We start from the raw sequence: 11807 nt of genomic DNA on the forward strand, positions 1-11807 counted from the left end.
GCTGTCCCCGTGCCCCACGTGGTCCTGCCGGAGGTGGCTCGGGGGACGCGGCGCGAGTGCGCCAGGTACCTCGACGTGAACTTTTGTTTTTTAAAATCTTTTTGTATTCTCTGAAAAGGAGATTATGTTAGGCCCCGTAATCCGTTCTTTTTCTCCCGCTGCCTTGGCACTTCCGCTTCCGGTCGGGCCCACGGCCGCGTCTCCACGCCCCCTTTGTTTCCAAAATGGCGGTTGTGAGGACTCGGGGCGGGGGGGCCCCCTTTCCCTCCTTCACGTGGTTGAGGACAGAGCTGTTTCGGGGGACTCTTGGAGGCCACGAGCCCGTCTCATACCTCTTTTCGTTTTTGCTGATTTGCTGCGACCTCTCCTGCCAGGTGGTTTCTGCCCCGTCTGTTGGTAGTGGGGCGCCTCATATTAACGTGTTGGGCGCATGTTCCCTGAAGCATCTGCATTCTTTGAGTGTCGGCACGCACACATCCTGCATAGGCGGAACTTTTGGCGGTCCCGAGAATCGCGATATGGAGTGTTTGAGACAAACCTCAAATCATGTACGATCCGAAACTCGGGGCACCTAATAATACTCAGCCTTAGATCTCGATGTAGAGATAAGGAAACAGGTTCTGAGGGAGGAAGAGGGATCTGGCCCACTGCGCTAAACTCTTCCCTTAACGGGGAAGGTGGGAGGCAGGTTCCTTTCAGGGTATCGAGAATTGTGATGGGTGAGAACAAAAAGCGTGGGGCCTTGCTGATCTTAGGGATTCCGAGAATATTAGAAGTGGGAGAGTTGTTCCATGTTTCAGTTTGAGAGTGAAGAAACACAGGACTAGGGAAGGTTGGGGACTTGTTTCATTTCTTTTGAGGCTTCAGCTGCCCATGTTCCTAGGTCGTTCGGAGGACGAAATGAGGGCTAAGGAATTTTCCTTTGAACCCAGGGGCTGTATTAGGAAACAGTGTCCTGGGGAAGAAATAACGTTTACTGAAGGTCTGACTCTGTCTTAGGTGATGGACTGTTCAAGAGCATAGGCTTTGGAGTTGAGCACATCAGGGGTTTAGATACTTGCTTTGTTGGTTAGTAACTACTTTTAATACGTTTGTCTCTCTTTTTTTTTCCTATTTGTAGACTGATTATTATTTTCTTCTCACTCCGTTTTGAGAAGATTAGTAAGGATTATAGTAACGATAGGTGTAGTTAAACTCTGAGCGCTTATGTGTGCCAGGCTCTTCGCTAAACTCTTAGCGTGATTTTATTTAGGGGATCCTTGTAACAGCCCTGTGAGGTCAAAATGATTTCCACCTCTACTGGGGAGGAAACTGAGGGCTCAGAAAAGTTAAAAACTTCCTCAGGGCTCAGCTAGTCAGAGGCAGAGCTGAGATTAAATGGGGTAACGTAAAGTGTGTGGCATGTGGCATGTGGCTTGGTGTACACTAGGTGTGCAGTAAGCGATATTTGCAATTGTAAAACTCCATGCTTAAAGAGGAGGGTCTTCCACTCACAGAGATTGTGTCACAGTTGGGAAAGGGCAGGAAAAGGTGCTTTCCAAATGTCATTCTGTCACACAACACCTGAGTGGAGTAGATGTGACCCTCGTTTACAGAGAAAAAACCAAGTCTTAAAGGTTCAGTTGTTTTTGCATGGTTTTTGTTGGTAAGCAGAAAAGCAGGTACTGATTCTGAGCTCTGGCTGGCTGCAAGGCCAAGTTCCACTCTGCTGGGCCACCAAGTGGAGCTGATCGGGCCGTTCTTTGAGGCTCTCAGATGGTGCTTCACTGGTTCTCCCGGGGTTTCCCCCTTGGTGCTGATAGGGCCCTCCCTGAGACCTGGCACAGCTCCTGGGTTGCCGGAGCTGCTCCCATAAGATGACCACAATACAGTGTTTTGAGCAAATGAAGCTCTCTTGGTTTTTACCTGTCCAGCATCAGTGTGTGGGAGAGGGTTCTTGTCATAGGGGAAGCTCTGCCCACGTGTCACTCTGCCTGTGGGTCTTTGTGGAGGACAGATCAGCCTCTGTACCTGTCGGCTTCTGCTTCAGTCCCTTCCTCTGCTACCTGTGTCGATAGGGAATTTCCTTGTCTGTGTCCCAGGCACCCAACGGGCGTCATTGCTTTCTCTGCGTGGCTTCCTCTCTGCCTGCTTGCCTGTTTCAGAGCCTTAGCAGCAGGAAGGGCTCTTGGGGCTCACAGCCTGTCCATCTTACAGGCGTGGAGTTGTGCCCAGTGCCGTGCCTGCGTGCTTACCCTGCTGCTCTGCACTGCTGGCCTGTCCTGCCGATTGTTCCTCCCAATTTCAGTTTTTGATTTTGGGGTTTTTGGCCTTTGAGGGGACAATTATATTGTCATTAGTAGTTCTAGCCAGACTTGAGTGTTCTGCCTGATCCACATTCAAGAGTATGACCTGGTGCTTAACTCACTGATGTTTGAGTGTTTACGTTCTGGTATCACCATTTCCTAGCTGTCTGGCCTTGGGCAACTGTGCTCTCTCTGAACCTTAGTTTTCTGCCCATTAGGTCAGCCCCCCGCAGTGTTTTTCCGAAGCAGCAGTGAGGATTAAGAACAAACCAAACTATTTAGTACAGAAGCATCTCAGTATTTGTTTCTGTTTTTTTCCCTTCTGGGTGCATATTTTTCTGAGTGTTGGTGGTTTTGGAATTGTGATGCTTTTCCAAACACTCAAATTGCATCACAAAAACATAAGACAAAACACTGTGGGTGAGGCTAAAGTTTAACATCCTCTCTCAGTGCCTTTTCCTCCTCTTGTCCCCAGGGATGATCACTCCAGGAGATGCGTGTTAACATACACGAGCACCTTAATGTGTGCATCTTTTTTGTGTGTGTGCTTCGTGGCTAGTTGAGAAATCTGGGTGTTTTTGAATTAAGGAAATGGTATGGCGGTGCTCATGAACACCCCCAATGCTCATGCTTTATTCTCCATCTTAAAGGGCCGGTCGTCCTTCTTCAGGGGTTGAAGGGTCTGGTGAGAGCAGAGGTCTCTGTGGTTTTACCAGCGAGGCTCTGTTTCTAGTGGCTACGTCAGGCAAATACAGTGTTGAGGGAGCCGGCTGGAGGCTGGCAGAGGTGCATGCCCCTACCCTACAGTACAGCCTCTCCAGCACTTGGCTTTGAAGGGAGTGAGGCGGGGAGAATCAAGTGGTTTGGGATTCAAGTCTGGATGGGGCAAGCCCCTCCCCTGTCCTGCTGAAGGAGAGGAGGGCCTCTTTCCCCTTCAGTCTGCGGATTCTCTGAGGCCCTTCCCTTCCCCTGGGGAAGGGTGCTTGCTTCTGCATTATTCACTGGCTTGGGAAGGGATGGGTTGAGTTTCCCTGCTTCCTGGGGATATCAGATCCTGCCTGGCACCTGACTCCCAGGCCTGATGGTGGGGCTGTGGGTGCCAGCTGGTTGCAGAGGTCTTTCCTGAGGGGTCGCTGGGTCCCTTCAGGAAAACATCATTGGGTCTCTTGATTCCCCAGCCTCTAGCCCTGCCCCTCTCAGGGACGACCCTGGGGTCAGGCCCCTCAGCCCTCGAGGGGACCAGGAGCCAGCCTCCTCTGTCTTCTCTGGCTCCCAGCTCCTCCTGAGCATCCTCAGGTATCTCACACCCCGGGGGCATTTCCAGGCCCCGTCCCCCTGGTCCCCGCGTGGTCCCTGGACTCGCTTGTGGACCCAGGAGGCCTGTTAATTCCCTTCCTCCATTGGATCCCTTCCCTTTGGGGGTGGCCTCCCTGGGGCTGGGGACATAGCCACCAGCGCGCAGGGTGGGCTGGGCCCGCAGCCTTACTCCGCTCATCCCTTGCCCCTCCTCTCACCCTTGCCCAGAGCGGGACAAGGAGAACCGGCATAGGAAGCGCAGCCACAGCCGCTCTCGAAGCCGGGACCGCAAACGCCGGAGCCGGAGCCGTGACCGGCGCAACCGGGACCAGCGGAGCGCCTCCCGGGACAGGCGGCGACGAAGGTACTAGGGCTCAGGGATCCTCCTGGGCCAGCCTGGGAGTCGGGGGGTTGGTGTTGGCCGTCCTGTGGGTGGCCTGTGCGTGTCTGTCTGGGCCCGGGCCCTGTGTGGCTCGTTTGTTCTTCGTGTGCATCTGGGGGAGGGATCTACTGCTTGGTCTGTCTTGAATTCCGATTTTTTTCCCCGCTTTCTGGGGTTTCTTTCATTTTCTCTTGGTGGTTGCTGGTGGGTTGCTGGGGGCAGTAGGTTCTTTATCTGGAGCCTGGGAATTGATTCTGTGTTTTCCTTCACAAGGGGCTGTTCTCTGTCTCTGACTCTGAGGGCCTGTTCCTTCTTTTCGACTCTCTGTGGCTCTCTGTGGGACTCTCTTCGAGGGGGTTGGTCTCTGCCTCCAGTTTCTTTCTTCCCTGCCTCCCAGGAGAAGGGAGCTCTTGGGACCGAGGCAGTATCCACAGCCTGGGCTTACTTTCTGGCCCAGGGGTGTCGGTTTCCACCGCCTCTTCCCTTCTAGGCTTCCCTCTCTGTTCTCTGCCCCCTTAGGTGAGGAAGGGCAGGATAGGCGGAAGTCCTCCTGCCTCCTCTCAGCTCAGTTTCTCCAGCTAGAGACCGGTCCTTCCTGGCCCCTGGCCCCTGGCCCCTTTCTCCTTTCCTCACTTCCTCTTTCCTGGGGGTTGGGAGTGTTTGGGGGGAAATAGCAGGGCCGAGGGGGGCCTGCTTGCTGCTTGTTCACCTCGGCCCTGCTCCCGCCCTGGGGCTCAGTGCCCTTGGGGGGGTGTGGCATGTGGGGAAGACGAGGGTCCCCAGTCACCCCTCCCCATACCTTTCCCTCCCACCCCCCAGCAAACCTTTGACCAGAGGCGCTAAAGAGGAGCACGGTGGACTGATGTGAGCTTCTCTTCCTGCCCCTTCCTCCCTGATGTCCACTCCCTTCACCTTCCTCACGCCCGTGCACCCTGTCCCGCCCGTTTCCAGCCCTGGCCCAAGCACTGGGAAGAGTCCACTTACCTTGAAACCAGCACCCCTCCCCCAGGCCCTGCCCCAGACCCTCTCCTTCCCTGGAGAGAGTGGAGCTTACATGGTTGGGGGGAGGGTGAAAGGGTGCCTGGGAGGGGGCTCGCAGGCCCCCTGTTAGTCAGACTGAGGTTGCCCTGCCCCGCTCTCCCCTCCCACCTCCCCCAGTCGTTCCCCCCGCCATGAGAAGAAGAAGAAGGTCCGTAAATACTGGGACGTGCCACCTCCGGGCTTTGAGCACATCACCCCAATGCAGTACAAGGCCATGCAAGGTAGGCCCCTGGCCGGGCTGCTCCCAGAGCGAGAGGGTGCAGGGGCTGGGATTCTCCGTCAGTCATTCCCCTGCGTGTGTGAGTGGAGGGGGTCGAGGACACAGGTGGAGGGTTGCACACCCCTGGGAGGTCTGGTCTCTGTGCTTTTGAGGCCTCCCTCTGGACGCCATTAGGAAGTGAGGCTTCTTAGGAGTAGCAGTTACAGGGTGGGGGTCCCGAGGTGGAAAGAGGATTCTGGAAGGTGCTAGGGCCGAGAGCCTGTAGGAGCTTTTTGCCGAGGAGGGGAACTCCCAGCGTGTGGTGGGGGGAGGTCACTGAACACTCCCCTGATGGGGTTTTATCCTGCTTTTACCCCCTTTGAAGCTGCGGGTCAGATTCCAGCCACTGCTCTTCTCCCCACCATGACCCCTGACGGTCTGGCTGTGACCCCAACGCCGGTGCCCGTGGTTGGGAGCCAGATGACTAGACAAGCCCGGCGCCTCTACGTGGGCAACATCCCCTTTGGCATCACTGAGGTACTGCCCTCCCCCTGCCCTCCCCTCTCCCTTGTCCCCTACCCCATTCCTCCCCTTCCCTCCATTCCCTTTCCCCAACCTGCACGGGTCAGACTCTGCTCCTGCAAGCCCCCCCGGCCCCCTCCCAGACGGACCGATGGAGTTGAGCCAGCCAGGGGCCGGGCTGGGGGTGGCCCTCCCTCCCTCCTCTTCCCTCTCCCGTCTCCCCTCCCCCCAACCTCCTCCAGCAACCCAGGGATCAAGCACACACATAATGTACCCACGTGTTGTACCTACGTGTCGGAGAGAGACAGAGAGGGAGACTTGGACACACACACACACACACACACAGACGCACGCTGCCCCTCAGTTTTTTTCTGACACGCCTCTCCTTCTCTGCCGCCTGTCCCCCATCCTCTCCCCCACGTCCCTCCCATGGTCGCTGTTCTTTTATTTTTGATCGCCCCTGACCTCCCCCTTCCCCACCACTCCTTTTCCCTCTCCCCTCTCCCCAACCCCTTCCTGTGGCACCCCCTGAGAATCCCGAGATCAAAGAGTTGTTTCCATTTCTCTTTAAAGTGAAATATTGTGGGGCTGAGATCCCTCGTAGCAACAAAAAGTTTGCTACCATCGTCGAAGGCAAGTAAGGTCCATTCTGACTTTCTCAACCTGCACTTTGCTACATTTGATAAACCAGCCCCCGGACTCCAGGGCCAGATTCCTCCACATCACTCTTTTCTCCTCCCCTCCCGTCCCTGCCCCTCCTCCCTACACTCCTCCTCTCCCACCCCTGCACTCTTGACCTCGTCCTCCTCGCTCGTCTCTGTCCTGCTTTCCTTTTCTGTCCTTTGCTCGTCTCTGCCCCTGCCTGCCGCTTCCTTTCTACTTTCCTACCACTTTTCTCTCTGTCTCCACCGGGTGTCCCTTCCCTGTGTGCCCTGTCTCTTCATCTTCTCTGTTTCATGTTTTTCTTCATTTTGTGTTGTCACCATTCTCTCTGCCTTTTCTTGAACAATCTTCTCCTTTCCCCTGATTTTTTGGGGCTCCTGTGGCTGTCCCCCAATGCCTGTCCATCGCCTGCCCTTGGCCGTCTTCTTGCTACTGCTTTCTCCCCATTTTCTCTCTTGCTTCTGTTCCTACTATTGACTTCTACACCCCCACCCATATTCCACTGTTCCTTCCCCCCCTCCTCCCTCCCCTCATCCCTCTCCCCTTACCCCCAAACCCCTCTGTGTCTCCCTCTCTCACCCTTCCCCTCCTCTCTCCACCTCCCTTCCCCCGCCCCCCCCTTGTCTCCTATTCCCTCTGCAGGAGGCCATGATGGATTTCTTCAATGCCCAGATGCGCCTGGGGGGGCTGACCCAGGCCCCTGGCAACCCGGTGTTGGCTGTGCAGATTAACCAGGACAAGAATTTTGCCTTTTTGGAGGTGAGCTGGGGGAGTGCGTGGGGTCAAGGAAACGTGTGTGATGTGAGGGCCCATCCCCCAGGCCGCAGGTGTGTGGAGCTGCCCTGCGCTGTTTCCGCTGGGCCCTCTGCAGCCCATTCTCCACCTGGTCGCTGAAGTGAGCCCTGTAATAGCTCTGCAGATCTGATCCTACTTTCTGCCTTACCTTTGCTTTCTGTGTGACCCGAGAGGCCTGCTTGGCCTCTGCCGACCTTTTTGGCCTTTTCCAGACCATTCCGGCCCAGTCCTCTGCACTCTGACCATGCTGACCTTCCCAGAACGTACCATGCTCCTGCGTGCTTGGCTAGAGTTCTTTACCCCAGCTAACTGATGTTCCTAACTAGTTTTCCGTTACTCCAGCTAATTGATGTTCCTAACTAGTCTTCTGTGTCAGTGTTTCTCAACCGTTGGGAAAGGGCCTTGGTTTTTGATTTTCGACTCTTGGACTGATAACTGGTGAAGTACTGTGAAGGCATTGGCAGTGTTGGCTTGCTCTAGAGGTTTCTGAGCACTCCCTCTCACTTTGTACTTGCCTCACTGCAGTCCACTTTCCGTTGCGCTGCTCCGGATGTGGGCTGAAATGTCCCCTCACCAGAAATACTCCAGTACTGTCATCTCCCCATTCAACTAAGCTTCCCCGTGACATCCTTTTTCAGCGTTTTGTCCCTCTTCTGCGTCGTCACAGCCTGCAATTGTGTGTTTGCGTCTGTGTTGGTGTTGGGTGCCTGGTGTTTTTCACGGTCGAGTGTGAGCTCCTGGCAGCAGGGACATGCGTGTCTGTTGTCCTCCCAGTGCCCAGCCTGGGGCCTGGCATGTCATGTTTGTTCACATGAGTGAAAGGAAAGAGGAAATCCCAATCCTGGAACACGAGGGCTTGTATCAGTCCCTGGCCGCCACCCTCACCACACCTTTCTCTTTCATTCAGTTCCGCTCAGTGGACGAGACTACCCAGGCCATGGCCTTTGACGGCATCATCTTCCAGGGCCAGTCACTAAAGATCCGCAGGCCTCATGACTACCAGCCGCTTCCTGGCATGTCAGAGAACCCCTCCGTCTATGTGCCTGGTGAGTGGGGGATCCATTAAGGGTCGTCTTCCTCCCCAGTCCTGTTCCCATGGCCCGTCCTTCCCTTCAGGCCAGCTGGAGTGGCTTAGGAAGTCGTGTAAGTACTGTGGACCATAGGTGCCTTTTCCCTGCTTCCCCTCAGTCTGTGTGAGTGGGGTGCTCTCCTGCTGTTAGAGAAAGTGCCTAGGGCCGGGAGAGGGAGCTGTGACCTGCTTGGGGACACACAGCTTGTACGTGGCAGAGCCAGGATCAGACCAGAGGTGCTGGGGGAAGTGAGGGGCTTGTGGTCGGGACCTCGTGCCTGCTCTGGGACCTTGGAGGGCTCGGTCTGTGCCCGTCGGGGCTGGCGTGCATCGACAGTTGGCAGCAAAGTTCCTGCTGTGGGGTCTGGCACCTGGGTGTTCACTCGTTTTTTGTTTCCCATGTTTGCCTTGAATCTTGTGTTCTGGGCCATTCCCCATAGCTGTGTTTAATATCGTCTCTAATTGGTAGGTAACAGCAAATCAGGGGTTGGCAGACCATCTCACTGTGTGAAAGCAGCCAGACGGTGTCTGCGTGCATGGGCCTGGCTGTGTGCCGGCACACCTCAACACGCATGGCTGCTGAGATTGGGCTTTCCTGTGCTATTCACAGGCCATAGGATGGTCTCCCTTTAGAAAGCTTGCAGGATGTACAAAACCAGGTGATGGGCCCTGTCAGCCCACAGGCTATAGTTTGCTGACCCTTGTAGTTGATGAATGGATTTGAGTGAGGGTTTGTCTGATGCCCTGTCAGGGTGTGGCCGTGTCTCCTGGGACGTGGAGGAGGTGGGGTTCTGCTGGCCAGTACTCACTGTTGGAGGAACCCTTTAGAAACCGAGTCAGCTCTTCAGGGAGGCAATGTGGAGCCCCAGATGGAGGCACATCTGTGTCAGGCAGAACTTGGGCTGGGTCCCTCACTGGCCTCCAGTGCTTTTCTTGTTGTTGTTGTTGCTGTTGTTTTTTGAGACGGAGTCTCACTCTGTTGCCCAGGCTGGAGTGCAGTGGCACCATCTCGTCTCAGTGGAAGCTCCGCCTCCAGGGTTCAAGCAATTCTCCTGCCTCAGCCTCCCGAGTAGCTGGGATTACAGGCACCTGCCACCATGCTCGGCTAATTTTTGTACTCTTAGTAGAGGAGGGGTTTCACCATGTTGGTCAGGTTGGTCTCGAATGCCTGACTTCAGGTGATCCACTCACCTCAGCCTCCCAAAGTGTTGGTATTACAGGCAGGAGCCGCGGCGCTCAGCCCAGTGCTTTTCCACCATGAGTTTTGGTAAATTCAGCTAACCTTTTAGAGCCGGTGGTGTATGTTGACATGCTCCAATCTGAACGGACTTTTTACGTATGGGTGCGTTTCCCCGATCAAGCTACAGAATCTCTTCCCCACATCTCTTCCTGGTGAATCCACTGTGTTTTCATTCATTTTAAATCCCGTGAGTGGCCCGCCACTTGCTGGTGCTTACTGTGTGTCAGGCACTGTCCTAAGTGCACTCCACGGATGACATTCCTACGATACAGGGATTGGCAAGTTACGATTGAGAGGCCAACTCTGACCCACTGCCTGTTTGTTTGTTTGTTTTGAGACGGAGTCTTGCTCTGTTGCCCTGGCGGGAGTGCAATGGTGCGATCTCAGCTCACTGCAACCTCTGCCTTCCAGGTTCAAGCGATTCTCCTGCCTCAGCCTCCCGAGTAGCTGGGATTATAGGCATGTACCACCATGCCTGCTAATTTTTTGTGTTTTTAGTAGAGACGGGGTTTCACCATGTTGGCCAGGCTGGTCTTGAACTCCTGACTTTGTGATCCACCCGCCTCAGCCTCCCAAAGTGTTGGGATTACAGGCGTGAGCCACTGCGCCCGGCCACTGCCTGTTTTTGTAAGTAAAGATTGGTTGCGGCACAGCTGGCTGCCTCGTGCAGTGCCTGCTTCCGGGGTAGGGACATGGTGGGCCTTGGGGAATAGGAACGGTGGGTTATGGATCTAAGGTTGTTTCTCTTACCAGGCTGAGGGGCTTGACTCTTCTGAAGGTGATGGGGTGCTCTGGCAGGGGCTGAGCTGAGGGCGACCCAGTGATAGCAGTGGCTGCCGAGCTCCTTTCAGGCGTCCCCTGGGCCGAGATGGCCTGGTCACCATGGGAGGGGACATTCCTCCATCTTACAGATGAGAAAGAGCTTCAGGAGAGTGGGAATCCCTGCTGGGTCTTCCCCGTACCACCTTTGCTCCAGGTGTGATGCTTGATAGATGCAGCCGCTGAAGAGGTATGGGGCCCTGTTTCCCCACCCGACTCTTGCAACATCCCTGCCAAGTAGGGCTCGTCCTCCTCAGTGATGAGTGTAGGAACTCGAGGCTCCAAGAAGATTCCTTTGAAGTAGTTGTCATGTAACAGCGGCTGACCCCACTGACAGTGCTCACAGTGTGTGTCTGGGCTGGGCTAGCCCTGTTGTGGGCATTGAGTCTCACAGATGCCCGGGCCACGGTGACGGCCATGCCTGTTTTCACGTCCTCTATTGAATCAGCACTTGGCCCGAGCTGTTCTCACGCACGTGGCTCGCACGACAGGGGCCAGTATTCTTCCCATTCTACAGATGAAGACACTGAGGCCCTTGGAGCCTCATACGGTACAAACATGACTTGAACTCAAGGAGCCATGTACCCAGAGAGCCCAACTCTTGCACCCTTGGCCCTGTGTTGCTCAAGTGAGACGTGTAGAGCCCAGGCTCGAGGCCGAGCTTCCAGTGTGACCCAGGCACAGCCTGCAGCCTGCCGTGCTGCCTGTGGAGAGTCACAGCTGAGTGTGGGCTCTGGAGGCTGTCTTTTTCCTGCCTCTGTGGCTGTGCTCTGTGCCTCAGTTACTGCTTTCTGTGCCGTAACAGCATTGCAGTAGGAGACTTGAAAGTCTGACAGGATGCCTGGCCCTTGGGGTGAGTGCTTGGTGTGTGTTCCTGCTCCCGGGCTGCTGCTACTTGTCCCTGTAGCATAGGAGACCGGTCTCCTGGGGTCTTCATGGTCCCAGTCTGGTGTTTGGAGCCGGCTGGGTTGGTGCTTCCAGTTCTCTGGGGGCGGCGTCATCATGGGCTGAAGGGGCTTGAGCAGGTAGGAGAGGGTGCGTGGGGGCGTCTCCCTCTTCCCATGGGCACAGCGGCTCAGCTTCTAAGGGTCCTTCCCATGTCTTGTCTTACCTGTTCCTTTCCAGCATCAGGATGGAGGTGGGATGGGGCCACTCACACCTGGTGTGGGGGCTGCAGAGGAAGGGGAGGCCACATGGCCTAGGCTTTGAACTTGGGAGTCAGGCTTGTTAGTTACCGGGTCCTGGCATAGCTGGTATCTGACAGGACGGCGTCAGGATACATTGGCAGAGCCTGTGAATCATCCCACTGGCAGGCACTTGTCTGTGAGTCCAGAGTTCAGCGGATAGGGCAGGATCAAGGGCCAATCAATTCAGCTGATAAGCCCCCACCCTGGTATGTCAGCCCTCGAAGACATTGGATCCTGCATCCCACAGTCAGCCCCGAGTTCCCAGTGAGATCAGAGCGGCTAATGCTGCGGATGCTGCTCTGAGACTTG

At 55.5% G+C, this 11807-nt stretch overlaps 1 protein-coding gene across 1 annotated transcript in view; it reads left to right on the forward strand.

Moving 5' to 3' along the window:
* The first annotated feature begins 224 nt into the window (after window positions 1-224).
* The window catches only part of U2AF2 (U2 small nuclear RNA auxiliary factor 2), a 27485-nt gene continuing 15902 nt past the window's right edge, over window positions 225-11807 (forward strand). The window contains exons 1-7 of the mRNA XM_011997028.1: window positions 225-396; window positions 3810-3945; window positions 4783-4827; window positions 5122-5225; window positions 5589-5740; window positions 7031-7147; window positions 8091-8229. Of these exons, the coding sequence (XP_011852418.1) occupies window positions 225-396; window positions 3810-3945; window positions 4783-4827; window positions 5122-5225; window positions 5589-5740; window positions 7031-7147; window positions 8091-8229 (865 nt within the window). The remainder of the gene's footprint in view (window positions 397-3809; window positions 3946-4782; window positions 4828-5121; window positions 5226-5588; window positions 5741-7030; window positions 7148-8090; window positions 8230-11807) is intronic.

The sequence above is a fragment of the Mandrillus leucophaeus genome, unplaced genomic scaffold (genome assembly GCF_000951045.1).
Source record: "Mandrillus leucophaeus isolate KB7577 unplaced genomic scaffold, Mleu.le_1.0 Scaffold53, whole genome shotgun sequence".
Classification (NCBI taxonomy): Eukaryota; Metazoa; Chordata; class Mammalia; order Primates; family Cercopithecidae; genus Mandrillus; species Mandrillus leucophaeus.